This window comes from Papaver somniferum, chromosome 8, assembly GCF_003573695.1.
Source record: "Papaver somniferum cultivar HN1 chromosome 8, ASM357369v1, whole genome shotgun sequence".
Lineage (NCBI taxonomy): Eukaryota > Viridiplantae > Streptophyta > Magnoliopsida > Ranunculales > Papaveraceae > Papaver > Papaver somniferum.
Window position 1 is genome coordinate 16,761,110 of NC_039365.1, and position 13,934 is coordinate 16,775,043.

General features: G+C 37.1%; 1 protein-coding gene across 1 annotated transcript; it reads right to left on the bottom strand.

The window, feature by feature from the left end:
* Positions 1–4,216: 4,216 nt before the first annotated feature.
* LOC113301650 (DNA-directed RNA polymerases II, IV and V subunit 6A-like) lies at positions 4,217–7,209 on the bottom strand. Its single transcript, XM_026550438.1, has 6 exons — positions 7,056–7,209; positions 6,906–6,936; positions 6,641–6,816; positions 6,471–6,522; positions 4,700–4,767; positions 4,217–4,592 (listed from the first exon to the last, which is right to left on the bottom strand). The coding sequence occupies exons 1-6, from the start codon at positions 7,088–7,090 to the stop codon at positions 4,523–4,525; spliced, it is 432 nt and encodes a 143-aa protein (XP_026406223.1). The 5' UTR covers positions 7,091–7,209; the 3' UTR covers positions 4,217–4,522.
* Positions 7,210–13,934: the final 6,725 nt, after the last annotated feature.

Here is a 13,934-nt window from a genome sequence, read left to right on the forward strand (position 1 = left end):
TGGTTATGGTAAAGTATATTTTGTAACAGTTGACAATGCGTGAGTAGCCTAGAGTAATGAACATCAAAAGGATGGTAAAAACACTGTCAGTATGGAAAACCGATTGTATAAAATTAAGGCATGTATACTTTGTGTCCTTGGGTGACGCCCGAAGTTGGAGGTTGAAAACTATCAAAAAAAAAACATCTAAAAATGTAGTTCACATAATTTTCTTCAGGACAAATTCTTGGCCAACAGAAAACCTCAGTCGTGTAATAGAAAACCTCAGTCATGTAATCTCCTACACTTAAAATATGCCTCAATCCTGATATAACTTGAATACTTAAACATCGATGCTTATGGTGTAAAATTTACGTCATATGACAAATAACTGACTACCCATACTCTCTTCGAAATTTCACAACAATTTTTTTATTTTTTGACTTTAAAAAGAAAATTAAAAGATGAAAGAAGAAAGCCCCCACTGGTCATTGTCATATTCCCAACTAAATGGGAATAAATTCTTTGCAACTTGCTGTAAATATCACTCACTCTCGGTCTCAAAATTGTTAACTCTACAGCTTAACAAATAACAAATCAAGTTCATGGGAAGCATGACTATAGATGGACTAATAGAGTAAATAAAAACCTTCAATAGAGACACGTTTCCTGCAACTTGGCTAGTTCCTCGCTTCGACGCCTTTCTCAACTCTTCCATCAAGTGTGCATGGCATACCATGCCCCAAGAGTAGTCACTGACTTCATGGAGAGGATCCAGAAGTTGTAGAAATATGGCATCGATCCGGTTACCAATAGTGTTGGGGAAAATCACACATCCCAATACACAAAGGAGATATGCGGTGGACGCGTGGTTCACTTGCTCATCAGTTAACGCTCCTTTCTTTTCTTTATCCAAGGTGCCTCGGTACATTTTCATCAAAATGCTAATGTTGATCTGTCTAGTTCTGTAACTTGCATGCCTATTGAACTCAACTCTTGATGTCTCTTCATCCCAACCTAAGCACTTTTGAGTTAGATTATAAAGTTGTGCCCAACTTAACTGCTTTGTGTAGTTCAACTTCACGGTTGTGCCTTGGTCAGGGAGTTTAAGAATCTGCACAACATCATCCGGGATAATCGTCATCTCCCCAAACGGCATATGGAAGGTGTTGGTCTCAGGATACAATCTCTCCACGAAAGCCGATATAGCCACACGATCTTGTTCCAATATTGAATTCTCGACAGAAGTAGACAACCCCGAGTTTTTGATAATTTCCTTGAACCTTTCAAATTCACCGGATAAAGGCCAATCCAGCATTTTTGTTGGTGAGGCGGTGGGTTTGAGTAGACGAACCGCATGTTGATGATACTATTAAACACACGACAAATGTTTAAAGGAAAACAAAAACCCTTAATACAACTATTACGATAGAACCTAGACAATACGTTAATAAAAAGGATACGCTTATAACCTCGGTTTCGTATATTTCTTTGGCCCAGAAGCCTTTGTATCCAAATAACAATTTTCCTCCATCCGCCGAAGGATTTTTCCTTGGGATATCCTGCACCTTCAAGTGTGGTAGGACAAGGTGTGATGCTTTCTTAGCAATTTATTTCTTTCCACCTTCTCCTCCTTTTTTGGATTTTTTGGTAGCACTTGGTTGTCCTTCTTCTTGGGTACGACTTCGTTGTCCTTCTTCTTGTACTCTTGGCACTGGATCAATTGGTTCAATTTCATGTTGGGGTGTAACGTGTGGAGCACTTGGTTCTTCACCTTGTTGAGTGCCTTGTGGATCACTTGGTTCTTCACCTTGTTGAGCACATGAATTTCCCTTAGCACTTCTTTCTCTCCTAGCACTAGCTGACACTTTCTTACTCCCTGCTCGACGAGGCCCTAAGTCAGCTGTTTTGTGGGCTTGCTTAGCTCGACTTTTCCTAAAAAACAAAATAAAAAACAATATTTACAAACTATACAATCGGAAACAAAAGTACACAAATAAAACCCGAATGTACACAATCGGAAGTAAAAAAGCAACATTATTTTCCCGAATACAAAACAATTGGACGGTAAACTAATGTATTACCTACCGAATATTCATCATTTGGATACATAAAACTCTAAATTGTTGAGCCTATATAATTTTGAAATAATTAATAATATTTTCTACCAAATACAATATGGCCCCAAAGTTATTTCAATTTCAACATTTTACAATCGGAAGTATATCACATTATATTCTCTTCTGAATATATACTGGCCCCAATATGGGATTTTGCATAAATCACAATCTATGAGAATTTTTCAAAATATATATTCGGTAGTAAGTGGACTTCTGATTACTGTACTTCTACATCAATATATTCGGAAGTCAAAAAGTATTTAACCTCCGATTTTGGCCAATTTACGGTGACTCTGTATCTTCTACTCTTCTATTACATTCGGAAGACATATTAAATGTTTCCTACCGATTATATCCATTTAGGTTTCAGGAAGATATGACCAAACATACCTATAAATCTATCTCCCGAATATTGACTATGTTCTTGAGAAACGAAGAACACGATTATAATCAGAAGTCAGTTAGCACGCATATCTCCCGAATCTGGGTAAAAAACATAAAACCCTAGAAAAAAATTTCAACGATTCGTCTAAATAAAGCGACATAAACCTAAAAAATGATAGAATCTTACCTAATTGGGGTCATTTGAAGTTTCGGGAGTGTTTAACTATCCGATTCGCCGCCACCAACTACATCCGCGGCTGCCCCTTCTTCGCGTTCTTCCTATTCTTCATTTTCTTCATCATTTTCAGGAACAATCTCTTTGTTTCCAGCTGCAATTCCAATATGTGGATCATCAACACGGTGTACGTTTTTCACTCGAGTTTTATTAGGTTGATTAGTTATAGTCATCGTTTAAGAGAAGAATCGACGATGTTTTGATAAAGCGATTCAAGATGACGATGAATCAAATTGAAGAACGAGGGAAAAAAAATCTCTTCACACTCGGGAGTGAAGAAGAGGAGGGGAAGAATAATTGAAATGAATAGAAATGAATAGAAATGAATTAGATAAATAACTTCAATTGGTTTTATTCCTGAAAGGGAACATACATAGCTCCAAGTTCCTATGGGATATCCCTTAGCTACTGCCTTTGGATGGTTATAAATTATTGGCCCCTAATTCATTTTGAGTGGCCCCTAAAAATGCCAGATTATTTTTCTCTCCTCTCCACCAAAAACAGAAATTCTTTTCATAATTCCGTTTGTAAACAAAACAAAACAAACAGAAATTCTTTTCATAATTCCCTTTCTAAACAAAACAAAATAATTATCTCTGCTCCATCATCATGACGTCTTTGAAAGTCTAGTTTTCCAGATGCAACTCAGCGTTCTCCCTAGCAAGCTTAATTCTATCATTCAATTCTATATTTACTCAATAATCATAGTGTTCTGAATCACAATGAATGTTAGCAGGCCCTACTTATAATGTAATGCAAACTCTTTTCTATGATCATATGCATGATGAAGATCTAAAAATTCTGGTTAGAGAACCTGAAAAACATGTAACATACCTAAGTATGCGAATGTCATTAGCTATAACTATGCATATCCCAATAAATCAATCTGGAATTGGCATAACTTTGATGGAGTTTTCAGGTAATACAATTGAGGCAAGAGGATCCTTTGAGGACTACACAACCAGGGAAAAATTAGAAGAAAAAGGTGTTGAAGCTGCCTTCCAATGGGCAACCGAATGGAGTGGCTATAATATCACTTTTCAAAGTGATTCAGAATCAACTCTAAAACTGTTAATGGGAAGATACGCAAAAGCTAGACAACAACGTTATATGATTTGTGAAGACTTTGAAGCAAACTTAAATTGTAGGCTAATGCTTTTATTTTAGTCTCTGGATTCAGTATTAGAAAAGCGGCAAACATAGCGACTTTTTGTAATCTTAATGCCATTCTAAACACTTGGATCGGTGAAGAACTTAAAGCTATGTTTTTTTGTTTTTTTGATCAGAAAAAACAAAAGCTATGTTGCACTACCTTTACATTGAAAACTGCCGTAATCTTGTAATTGCAACGGATTCTCAGAATCGAAGTTATCAATCTATTATTTGAGGATTCTATCCTCTTTTCGGGAAGAAAAAAAAAAACTAAATTCCTTCATCAAAAACTTCATCTGTCTGTATACCTACTGCACCAAATTCTCCACTACTATAACCAAAAGAGTAAGAAAAACTGAAAATCATCTTCAAATTCATCAAACCAACACCTATTATTAGTTCAACATCACTGAAGTTTTAAACTGGAAGAACACACCTGGTTTAATTACATTCAAGGAAAGGAAAAGCAAACATAGTACAAATTCTAACATCCGACCGACAATCAGTCCCATTACAACCTTCTTTATACAACCCAAAACCAAAGTTGCAACATGTTTAAAGGACCCCGTAGTTATCTAGAGACAAGCAGACCAAGAGAACCAAACATATTGCTGCCAGAGTGTGACGGGACAGCACCAGATTTATTGAATGATCATTCACCACCAACTTGTCTCTTCCAAGAATCTTCGACGATCAGCTCATCGACTCCCCAATCTTCGTAACTATTCACATATACAAAAGTAGAGGCAGTAATATTAGCTTTTCAGCGTTTAAGATAGGAAGAGGTAATAATCAGTAAGTATGCATTAAAGTTAAATGCAAAACATACCTTCCATCAGGCAAGTAGCGACGGATGGTGAAAGGTATTTTGCGCGCCCGGAGTTCCTTCATGGCAATCTGAACATAAGAGAACATACAGAGGTTATAAGTAATCTGCCAAACAACACTCTCATGTCTAACGATATAATGTCCGTAACTTCAGTCTTTTATGCATATGGAGTGGGTTCAAACACAAAATCTGTGTACCAACTTACTTTAAAACTTCGTATGAGTAATGCTATTCTACTTAACGTTATTAGTTATCTAAGAATTAGGTGCTCGTACATTTGGAAAATTGTTCTGTAAACATACTGATAATGACAAGTCCTGGCTGTTTCTAGTAAGTTATAATCAAGCCAGCAGAATCATGTACACTACCCTTAATCCCTACACACTGCAAAGAGTCAGATTATGTCATTGAAGCTTTTGGTTCATTCGGATTTGTCACTTCCCAACTAACACAGAGAAGCAATCAAGCTAAGATAATATAGTTAACTGGCATTTCAGCTTCTTCCTTCTATTAGAGTTCTTCAACAGGTCAGCATTTTCTTAAATGATGTGAACAAATTATTTCAATATCTAAATGTCCGACCTGGTTCGAACCCACACTTATATGTACTACCTAGCTTCTACCTAAGTAGGCAGAAAAAAAACCAAGTTACACCCTCGGGTGAGCTTCTCTGTCCTGGTTACAACCACCCAATATCCTAGAAATCATTGATTACCTTACCTCAATGAGTCAACTATAACCAATACCTAGCTCTTTCTGGATCTCAGCCTTGAAAGATGTATATTTTCCTAAATCAAGGTACCATATATTGTTACTATATGGTACCGCTCGAAGATTGGGAAAAATATCCATAAGAACGAACAGACTACAGAAATCCAAAACGCCCATCATGCTGCTATTAACCTCCCCTAAGGTATAACCCACTTATAAATTTGGATTTCAAGGCTCCTTTAGAATACACTGCTCAGAGCACACTCCACTTTTATCCTTAGAATAGTCAAATTAAACTCATTTTCAAATCTCAAGGTACTAAAGTCTGCACATCTAAATCCTCTAAATTCTGCATCTAAGCCTTGAACTGATAGTCACCATTTAGAACATGGTGAACAGAATACCACCGTATGGTGAACATTAATAGGCTTTAAGACCCCTTTATCCCTCCATATTGCACACAGTTGGTTTAATTCATTGAGATTTTAGTCCACTAAGCTTTCACTTCCCCGACTAACACAGAGAGGCAATCAAACAAGATTATTATTTAACTAACATTTCAGCTCCTTCCTTCCATTAAACTTCAATAGGTCAGCATATTCTAAATAATAGGGGAACATACTGTTTCAATATCTGAATATCTTTGAATATCCAACCTAGTTTTCATCAGTAGTCTACCATTGAAGTCGGCCTTGCCTGTTCTACTGAGCTTCTAATGTGAGTAGGCAGTTGAAAACCTTTTTCCAACTAAGCATAAACCTGATATCCTAGATTTCATGAATTTCCTCACCTCAATAACTCCTGTAAAGCATACCTAGATGTTTCCATGGTCTCAACTATACAAAGTCTCAACTTTGTCCATCGTCGAGGTATTAGTATGTCGTAAACTGAGCATCTAAGCCTCAAATAGAAAGAATGCTCCAAGCACTTTTACAAAGTCTAAGCAATCAAATTATTTCTATTTTACCTATTCCGGCTTAATTCAATAAAATGTACTTTCAGTGCATCTAATAAGTTCGAAAAAAAAGAAGTCAAAGGGCAAGAACTTCCTGCTTCTTACCTCAAGTGGGTCAGTCTCTCCCTCCAGCTCAACCATCACTGGTGCATTCATACTATCAAAACATAACAAAACCATTGTTAGTAAAAACTCTTCTCATCTCAACGAATTACAACATTATTAGCAAAGCTTCACCTCAAATAACACAATATAAAGTCCAAAACATCACATACCTAATCTGCAGAGCGCGCGTACCAAGAATTCTTGCTCGTTCATACTTAGTCATAAACTTAGACGTCTTTCTATCTTTTTTAACTGGTTCAGCTTCCTCTTTCTCTTCACCTTCTAACACCACTTGCTCAGCAGCCTCATCCTCATTGTTATTCTCAACCTCCTCTTCTTCTCCTTCCTACAAATACCACAATCACAATCAACAAAACTAACAAAATTTTACCAAAAAAAAAAAACCAATAAAAGAAAACTGATTCATCCACTTACCATAATATCCTCAACTGGTTCATCCTCGTATCTGTAAGAGAGTTATTTTTAACAAATTAGTTCAAAAGATCGAGATTACAGTAAAATTAAAAACCCTAATTGAACTTTTTGGGTGAAATTGATAAAAGAGAATAGGGAAGAAAGAGTTACCCCATATCACCCATATCATTATCATCGTCGGCCATTGATGATGATGATGTTGTTTGAAGAAGAAGAGTCTGTGTTCTGGGTTTTAGCTGTTCTTCGTCGCTTCACTTTGTCTAGCTCTCGCACTTAAACCCTAACGAGCGAAATGGGTTATTTTTTCTTTTAAAGGGGAAAATTGCTTGGAAATTTTATTTCCGCCCGGTATTTTTCGTTAAATGCAGTACACTGTTTAGAGCATCTCCTGGAAAAGGGTAGAAGATTTATTTTTTAGTGGCATGTAGGATTTTAGACCTTCATTTTAATTAAATCCATCTCCAACAGTAGGTCCTATAAAATAGAGGGATGAAATACTAATTTTGAAGGTTTTGAAGAAAGTCTTATCTTGATCTCCGGAATGACCTCCATGTCATATTTTATATTTTTAATAATTAATTAAAAAATAATTAAGCGGTTAAGATTTCATCACACAAGATTTTCTAATGGTTAAACCTATATACTGTTGGAGATGGTTTACTAGTCATGGGGTCCTATATTTATTATATGTACAAATTCTTTTAAATAAGGGTCTCAAAAAAATTTCATGTATGATTTTTAACACCCGATGTTGGAGATGCTCTTAGGGATCGTTTGGGGATGGTCAATAACTTAAAAGAAAGGGAACATTATCTATATACCCCTACTATGAGACCCATTGCAAAGGTACCCTTATATGAACTTTACAAATACCCCTAAGCTTAATACATTACTAAAATACTCTTTTCTGTTGTATAGTGTATATAATCCACTACCACTATTCAAAAAAAAAGAACATCTACTGCCTACCACCACCAATCCGCCACCGCCTACAACCACCACCATTGTCCACCACCGCCGCCGTCCACCACCACCACTGTCTACCACCGCCAACCACCACCATCGCCGCTAACCAGCACCACCATTTCCTTCCACCACCGCCACCAATCATCACCACCGCCGTCAACTACCACCCACGACCACCGCCGTCAACTACCACCCACCACCACCGCTGCCGACAACCACCACCACCGACAACCAGCACCACTGTCCATCACCACCGACAACCACCACTACCCACCGCCGCCACCAATCACCACCAGCAACCACCGATTCCACCACCACCATATGGAGTCAACTTGTTGAAGTTGTATCCAAATCTGAAGTCAACTTGCTGAAGTTGTTTCCAAAAGTGGAGTCAACTTGCTGAAGTTGTTTCCAAAAGTGGAGGCAATTAGCTCAAGTTGTCTCCAACAAATAGTGTGTAGGAACAAGTTGCTTTCTATATTTGAAAGCAACTAGCTCAAGTTGTCTACAAATATGGAGTCAACTAGCTTATGTTGTCTCTGCATATGGAAGCAACTAGGACAAATTTTCTAGAAAGGAAAAGTATACACAAAAACGTGAACTTGGTGTGAGTCGGACACACATCATCTGACATGGAGTCAGTCGTGCTACTGTTGCACCACAGCTTCGTTAATGCAAAATGACATATCAAAATCACATCCAAATAGATATACTACACCTACTAATGTATAAAACAACACATACGTTCATGGTTTGTAACACATACATACCTAGTAATTTGCGCGCCTTCAGAAATACCTTTTGCACTTATAATAATACCCCTCCCCTCCTCAAAGGAGTTATTAATTCCAAATTCACCCTCACCAAATAATAAATTGGATATGAGATTGTTTATTTCATTTTCACTTTTCTTCTCCTCTCCTCCTCTTTCAACCACTTCTGCTACCACCACCACCATATCTATCTACCACCACCACCATATCTACTGCCGCCACCGCCACCGCTACCACCAAAACCAGCACCATCTTCTGCGATATGATCGTATTTTGTTATGTTTCAGATCCTATAAAACTCTGTCACTACCATCATCTTCTTCGCCGACGGAAAAGTTTCTCTTCTTTGATTATGATGAATATTTGATTAAGATTTTGGAGTTTGAGAGAGATTAAGGTTTTCAATTATGCATTCTATTTCTCTTTTTTAAAATTTGGTGGTGGCAGTGGTGGTGACGGTGGTTGAATTTATAAAGTTAGGGTTAGGGGTTCGAGTTACTGGTGGCGGTGTGGTAACTAGTTGCGATTTTGATTTTTATTAGATACTTTGAACATACATTCTTGTCAATTTGATTGCTCGATCTAAAAAAGTGACTAACATTATTATGGTGTTTTTAGACTTGAAGACATTGATACTGAAGGAGGTGGTGGCAGTGGTGATGGTGGAGAAGGATTATTTGAAACTATGTCGAAATATCGAATGTAATATCAAACACAAAGTAATTTAGGGTTCCTAAAATCTAACTTCAATTCCTTAGGTACTATTAGAAACTCAAGGAGTAATAACGATGATGTGGTGGTGGTGGTGGCGACGACGGTGGAGGAGGTATTACTGTTTTTGTTTTCATATTTCGTATTAGGGGTTTTTAATTACTTTGAGAAAAAAATGCTTGATTGAATTTAGTGTTTTAATCATGTATATGTTAACTTTAGAAACCTTAATTTGCCTGCTCATATGAAAAGTGACTTGATTTGTGGACTAATAGTAAGAAATTAAATGAGATTCAAAATTAAACATGATCTAGATATCCTCGAGATGTTGACATTTTTGTGGTTCCTTGATCTAGGTAAGAAGTTATTTATGAAAGCACTTCTGTTGGATATGTAATATAGAAATTGAACTTATTTAAGAAGTTTTCATGAAGTCTTACTAGTGCTGGGTAAGCACAGGATGCTTCTCACCACCATGTGTGCTTAGGAACTCATTTCTTTGTTTCCTAGAAGTGGTTAAAGGAGGTGGTTAAAACAAGATATGAATTTCCCTAATGAATATTCTTTATTTATCAGTGAATGCAAAATGGTATAGATGGTTAATTGGTAATAATAGTGTATGTTGGTGGTTGTTCCCCGGGTTAATTTGTGGCGTCCAAACATATATGTCGATGGGTTCATATTTCATGTAGCTAATGATGTATTGATATTTTACTTTGTTGCACATTTTGTATTAGATATTGTGTAATTTTAATAGCAACACTTTACAGCTTTTTTGAGTGCTTATGTTAACTTCATTACCACAAAAAGCATAGTTTAGTATTATTTGGTACACTATTCCATGATGTAAGAATAAAATGATGTTTACATTTTCCTCTGTGAAGAAAATTATTACTCCATGTATATGTGTGACGATACTAACTTTAGACACTCTTACACATTCACAAATGCCAGGAACTAGAAAATTTGACATAGTTGTAGAACTGGTATCTATAATGAATATTTCTTGTTTTATGCATGAAAAAATGTTTCAGAACTGGTATATGTATCTGTAATGACAATTTCGCTTTTTATGCATGCGAAATACTCAATACTGCAACATTTCTTTTGTCTTGACAGGTGTATATAGCTGCATTGATGTTCCCCTCTAGTCTCTGTGGTGGGAATTGATTCAGGAGTCGCTGGTCAGGGAATTACCGATTCCCTGAAACCACTATGATTGATTCCCTGACACCACTATGAAGTGCTCAAACACTATTCCCAAGAGCATCATGGAGTTGAGAAAGATGGATAACCAGTTTATATTTAGATTCTCTTTCATATTCTTTCAGGTATTCTTTATCTTGATGCATTTTTTTATCCTTGAGTCTATCCAGCCAAGAACATACATACATAGATCCAATTTGGCTTGGGATTAACAATAGTTTAACTTTATCTAGTTTCCTCAATTTCGTTCTTGGACTCTAGATTTTGGGGACAACTTGATAAAGTTACTTTCACTTTTGGAGGAAACTTGAGCTAGTTGATTCCAGTTCGGAGGCAACTTGACCTACAGTTGATACTCTATTTGAAGGCAACTTGAGATAGTTGATTCCAGTTCGGAGGCAACTTGGTTATGTTTTTGGGCCCATCCATGCATATGAAATTATCTTATAATATATCTTAGAGTAGTTGCGACGAATATGTGGTGCAATGGTAACACATGGTTGTGATGAGTTGCTGTTATAACCAGTTGAACTGGTAGAGATTAGGTTGTGTTAAGTTGCTGTTATAGCCAGTTGAACTGGTGGATTTTAGGTGAATGTACAGGGTTGTTGAGCTTCCAATTTTCTTTGTTTGCAGCAATGCTGGAGGTAGTGGATGTCGCAGTGGAGGTGGTTTGTTGTGTTAGCATTAGTGGTGATGGTAGTGGATGTTGCAGCTGTGGTGGGGGTAGTTGCAGGAGACAATATAAACTTGTGTTGTATGCGCGCAAATCACTAGGTATGTATGTGTTACAAACCATGAACATATGTGTTGTTTTATACATTAGTAGGTGTAGTATATCTATTTGGATGTGATTTTGATATGTCATTTTGCATTAACGAAGATGTGGTGCAACGGTAGCACGACTGACTCCATGTCAGATGATGTGTGTTCGACTCACACCAGGTTCATTTTTTTGTGTATACTTTTCCTTTGTAGAAAACTTGTCCTAGTTGCTTCCATATGCAGAGACAACTTGAGATAGTTGCCTCCATATTTGTAGAAAACTTGAGCTAGTTGCTTTCAAATATGGAAAGCAACTTGTTCTTACACACTATTTGTTGGAGACAACTTGAGCTAGTTTCCTCTACTTTTGGAAACAACTTCAGCAAGTTGACTCCACTTTTGGAAACAACTTCAGCAAGTTGACTCCATATGGTGGTGGTGGAATTGGTGGTTGCTGGTGATTGATGGCGGCTGTGGGTAGTGGTGGTTGTCGGTAGTTGTGGACAGTGGTGTTGCTTGTCGGTGGTGGTGGTTGGCGGCGGCAGTGGTGGTGGGTGGTAGTTGACGGCGGTGGTGATGATTGGTGGCGGTAGTGGAGGGAAATGGTGGTGCTGGTTAGCGGCGTTGGTTGTGGTTGGCGGTGGTAGACAGTGGTGGAGATGGTGGTGGACGGCGGCGGCGGCGATGGACAGTGGTGGTGGTTGTTGGTGGTGGTGGACTGGTGGTGGTGGGCAGTAGATGCTTTTTTTTTTTGAATATTGGTAGTGGATTATATACACTATACAACGGAAAAGGGTATTTTAGTAATGTATTAAGCTTAGGGGTATTTGTAAAGTTCATAAGGGTATCTTTGCAATGGGTCTCATAGTAGGGGTATATATACAATGTTCTCATTATTAAATTTACACCAGGCTGCATCAAAGTTAACTTTGATAAATTGCATATCAGGTTTCTTCTAAACTTTTAGTCTATGATCAACTCTTCTTTCTCCCCTGTTACTTGATTGTGCTCCCAGAACTCTTATCCAGCCAGCCATATGATATTTCACACTAATGACTATTTCCTCTAGTTTCACCTGCGAATTTTCGAAAACCACAGTGCAATGAGTTTTCCAAATATGCCACATAGTAGAACATATACAATTAAATTTTAATAATTTTTTAGGCCTATTTCCAACATCATTATCAAACCAAGAAGAGACCCATTCATGGATAATTTTTTCCTCGTAAAACCTGCACACATTTAAAATTAATGCTACAAAGGACAGAGATAAAGATACTACAATCGACAAAAGGATGTTGTTGAGATTCATCATGGGCTTTACATAGAAGACATTCATAAATAAAGTGACTAGTATATCTATTTATTTTATCCTTAGTTGGCAAACAGTTGTGGAGGACTTTCCAAATGGAGTGTTGGACCTTTATGGGAAGGTTAAGTTTCCAAAGAGATTTCCAGTCAATCATATTACTATTAGCATGCCTCTCTTGAGTTTTATCCATGATAGCCCTGGAAGCAGTTTTTACAGAAAAAAGACCATCACTAGATGGTTTCCATCTAACAATATTAATTCCTGACATTAAGATTTTAATTTTTTTGAATGGCTCTAATAGTATTTCTATCAAACAAAAAGTTTCTACTTTCCAAGTTTTAGCACTACTATCAATTAAGTCAGACACCTTACTATTAGTAGTAGACGCAAAATTGGACTTTCATGGACCATCCATGTTAGGAATCCAGTTATCCTTCCAGATAGAAATGTTCCTTCCATCACCTACCTGCCAACAATAAAACTTTTTTATTTTATACCATCACAAATTCCCTTCCACACCCAGGAACCATTTCTAAACAATGCACAGTCAATAGGATTTTGGCAATTGAAGTATTTATGTCTAAGAAGGACAGCCCAAGGGGCATCTGGATCTTCAATCACTCTCCATGCTAATTTAGTTAGGATAACTTGATTTAAGATAGTAGATTGTCTAATATTCAGACCTCCTAAGTCTTTAGGGATAGATATATGGTTCCATTTTTCATATAAATTCCTCTTTCACCTTATTTTTTGTTCCACCTGAAATTTCTATGAACAACATCCATCTTGTCAGTAATAGTCTTTGGCATAGGAAAGACAACCATATGGTGACTGAAAATATTTCCTAAGATTGATTGAGTGAGGGTTGTCTTACCAGGTTGAGCTACAAACTTATACTTTCAAGGAGCTAGCATGTCACTGAACCTATCTAACAAAGTAGTAAAGGACTGAACTTTGTTTTTTTGAAGCAATAGAGGTACTCAAAGATATGTATCCTGCAAAGCCAATTTCTTAATATTCAAAATGTTTGAGATTTCAGTTTTGATATTACCTTGAATTTTGGGACTAAGGCAATCCCAGATTTATCAAAATTGACTGACTGACCTGAGAATTTGCTAAATTCTTCATTAATCTTAGCTATATGAGCAGCCTCATTACTGTTAGCTCTAGCAAATAGGAGATAATCATCCGCAAAAATAAGTGACTCACAGGTGGTGCAATTTTTGTAAGGGAAAAATATCGTTTGGTCCTTTTTTGGTTGGTCCCAAGTCAGTTTGGTCCTTTGGGAAAACGCCT

Coding starts and splice junctions, on each gene's coding strand:
- LOC113301650 (XM_026550438.1), bottom strand. CDS start 7,090: ATGGCCGACGATGATAATGATATGGGTGATATGGG. Junction 6,937..7,055: donor AATGATATGGGTGATATGGG/GTAACTCTTTCT, acceptor ACTCTCTTACAG/ATACGAGGATGAACCAGTTG. Junction 6,523..6,640: donor ACGCGCGCTCTGCAGATTAG/GTATGTGATGTT, acceptor ATGTTTTGATAG/TATGAATGCACCAGTGATGG.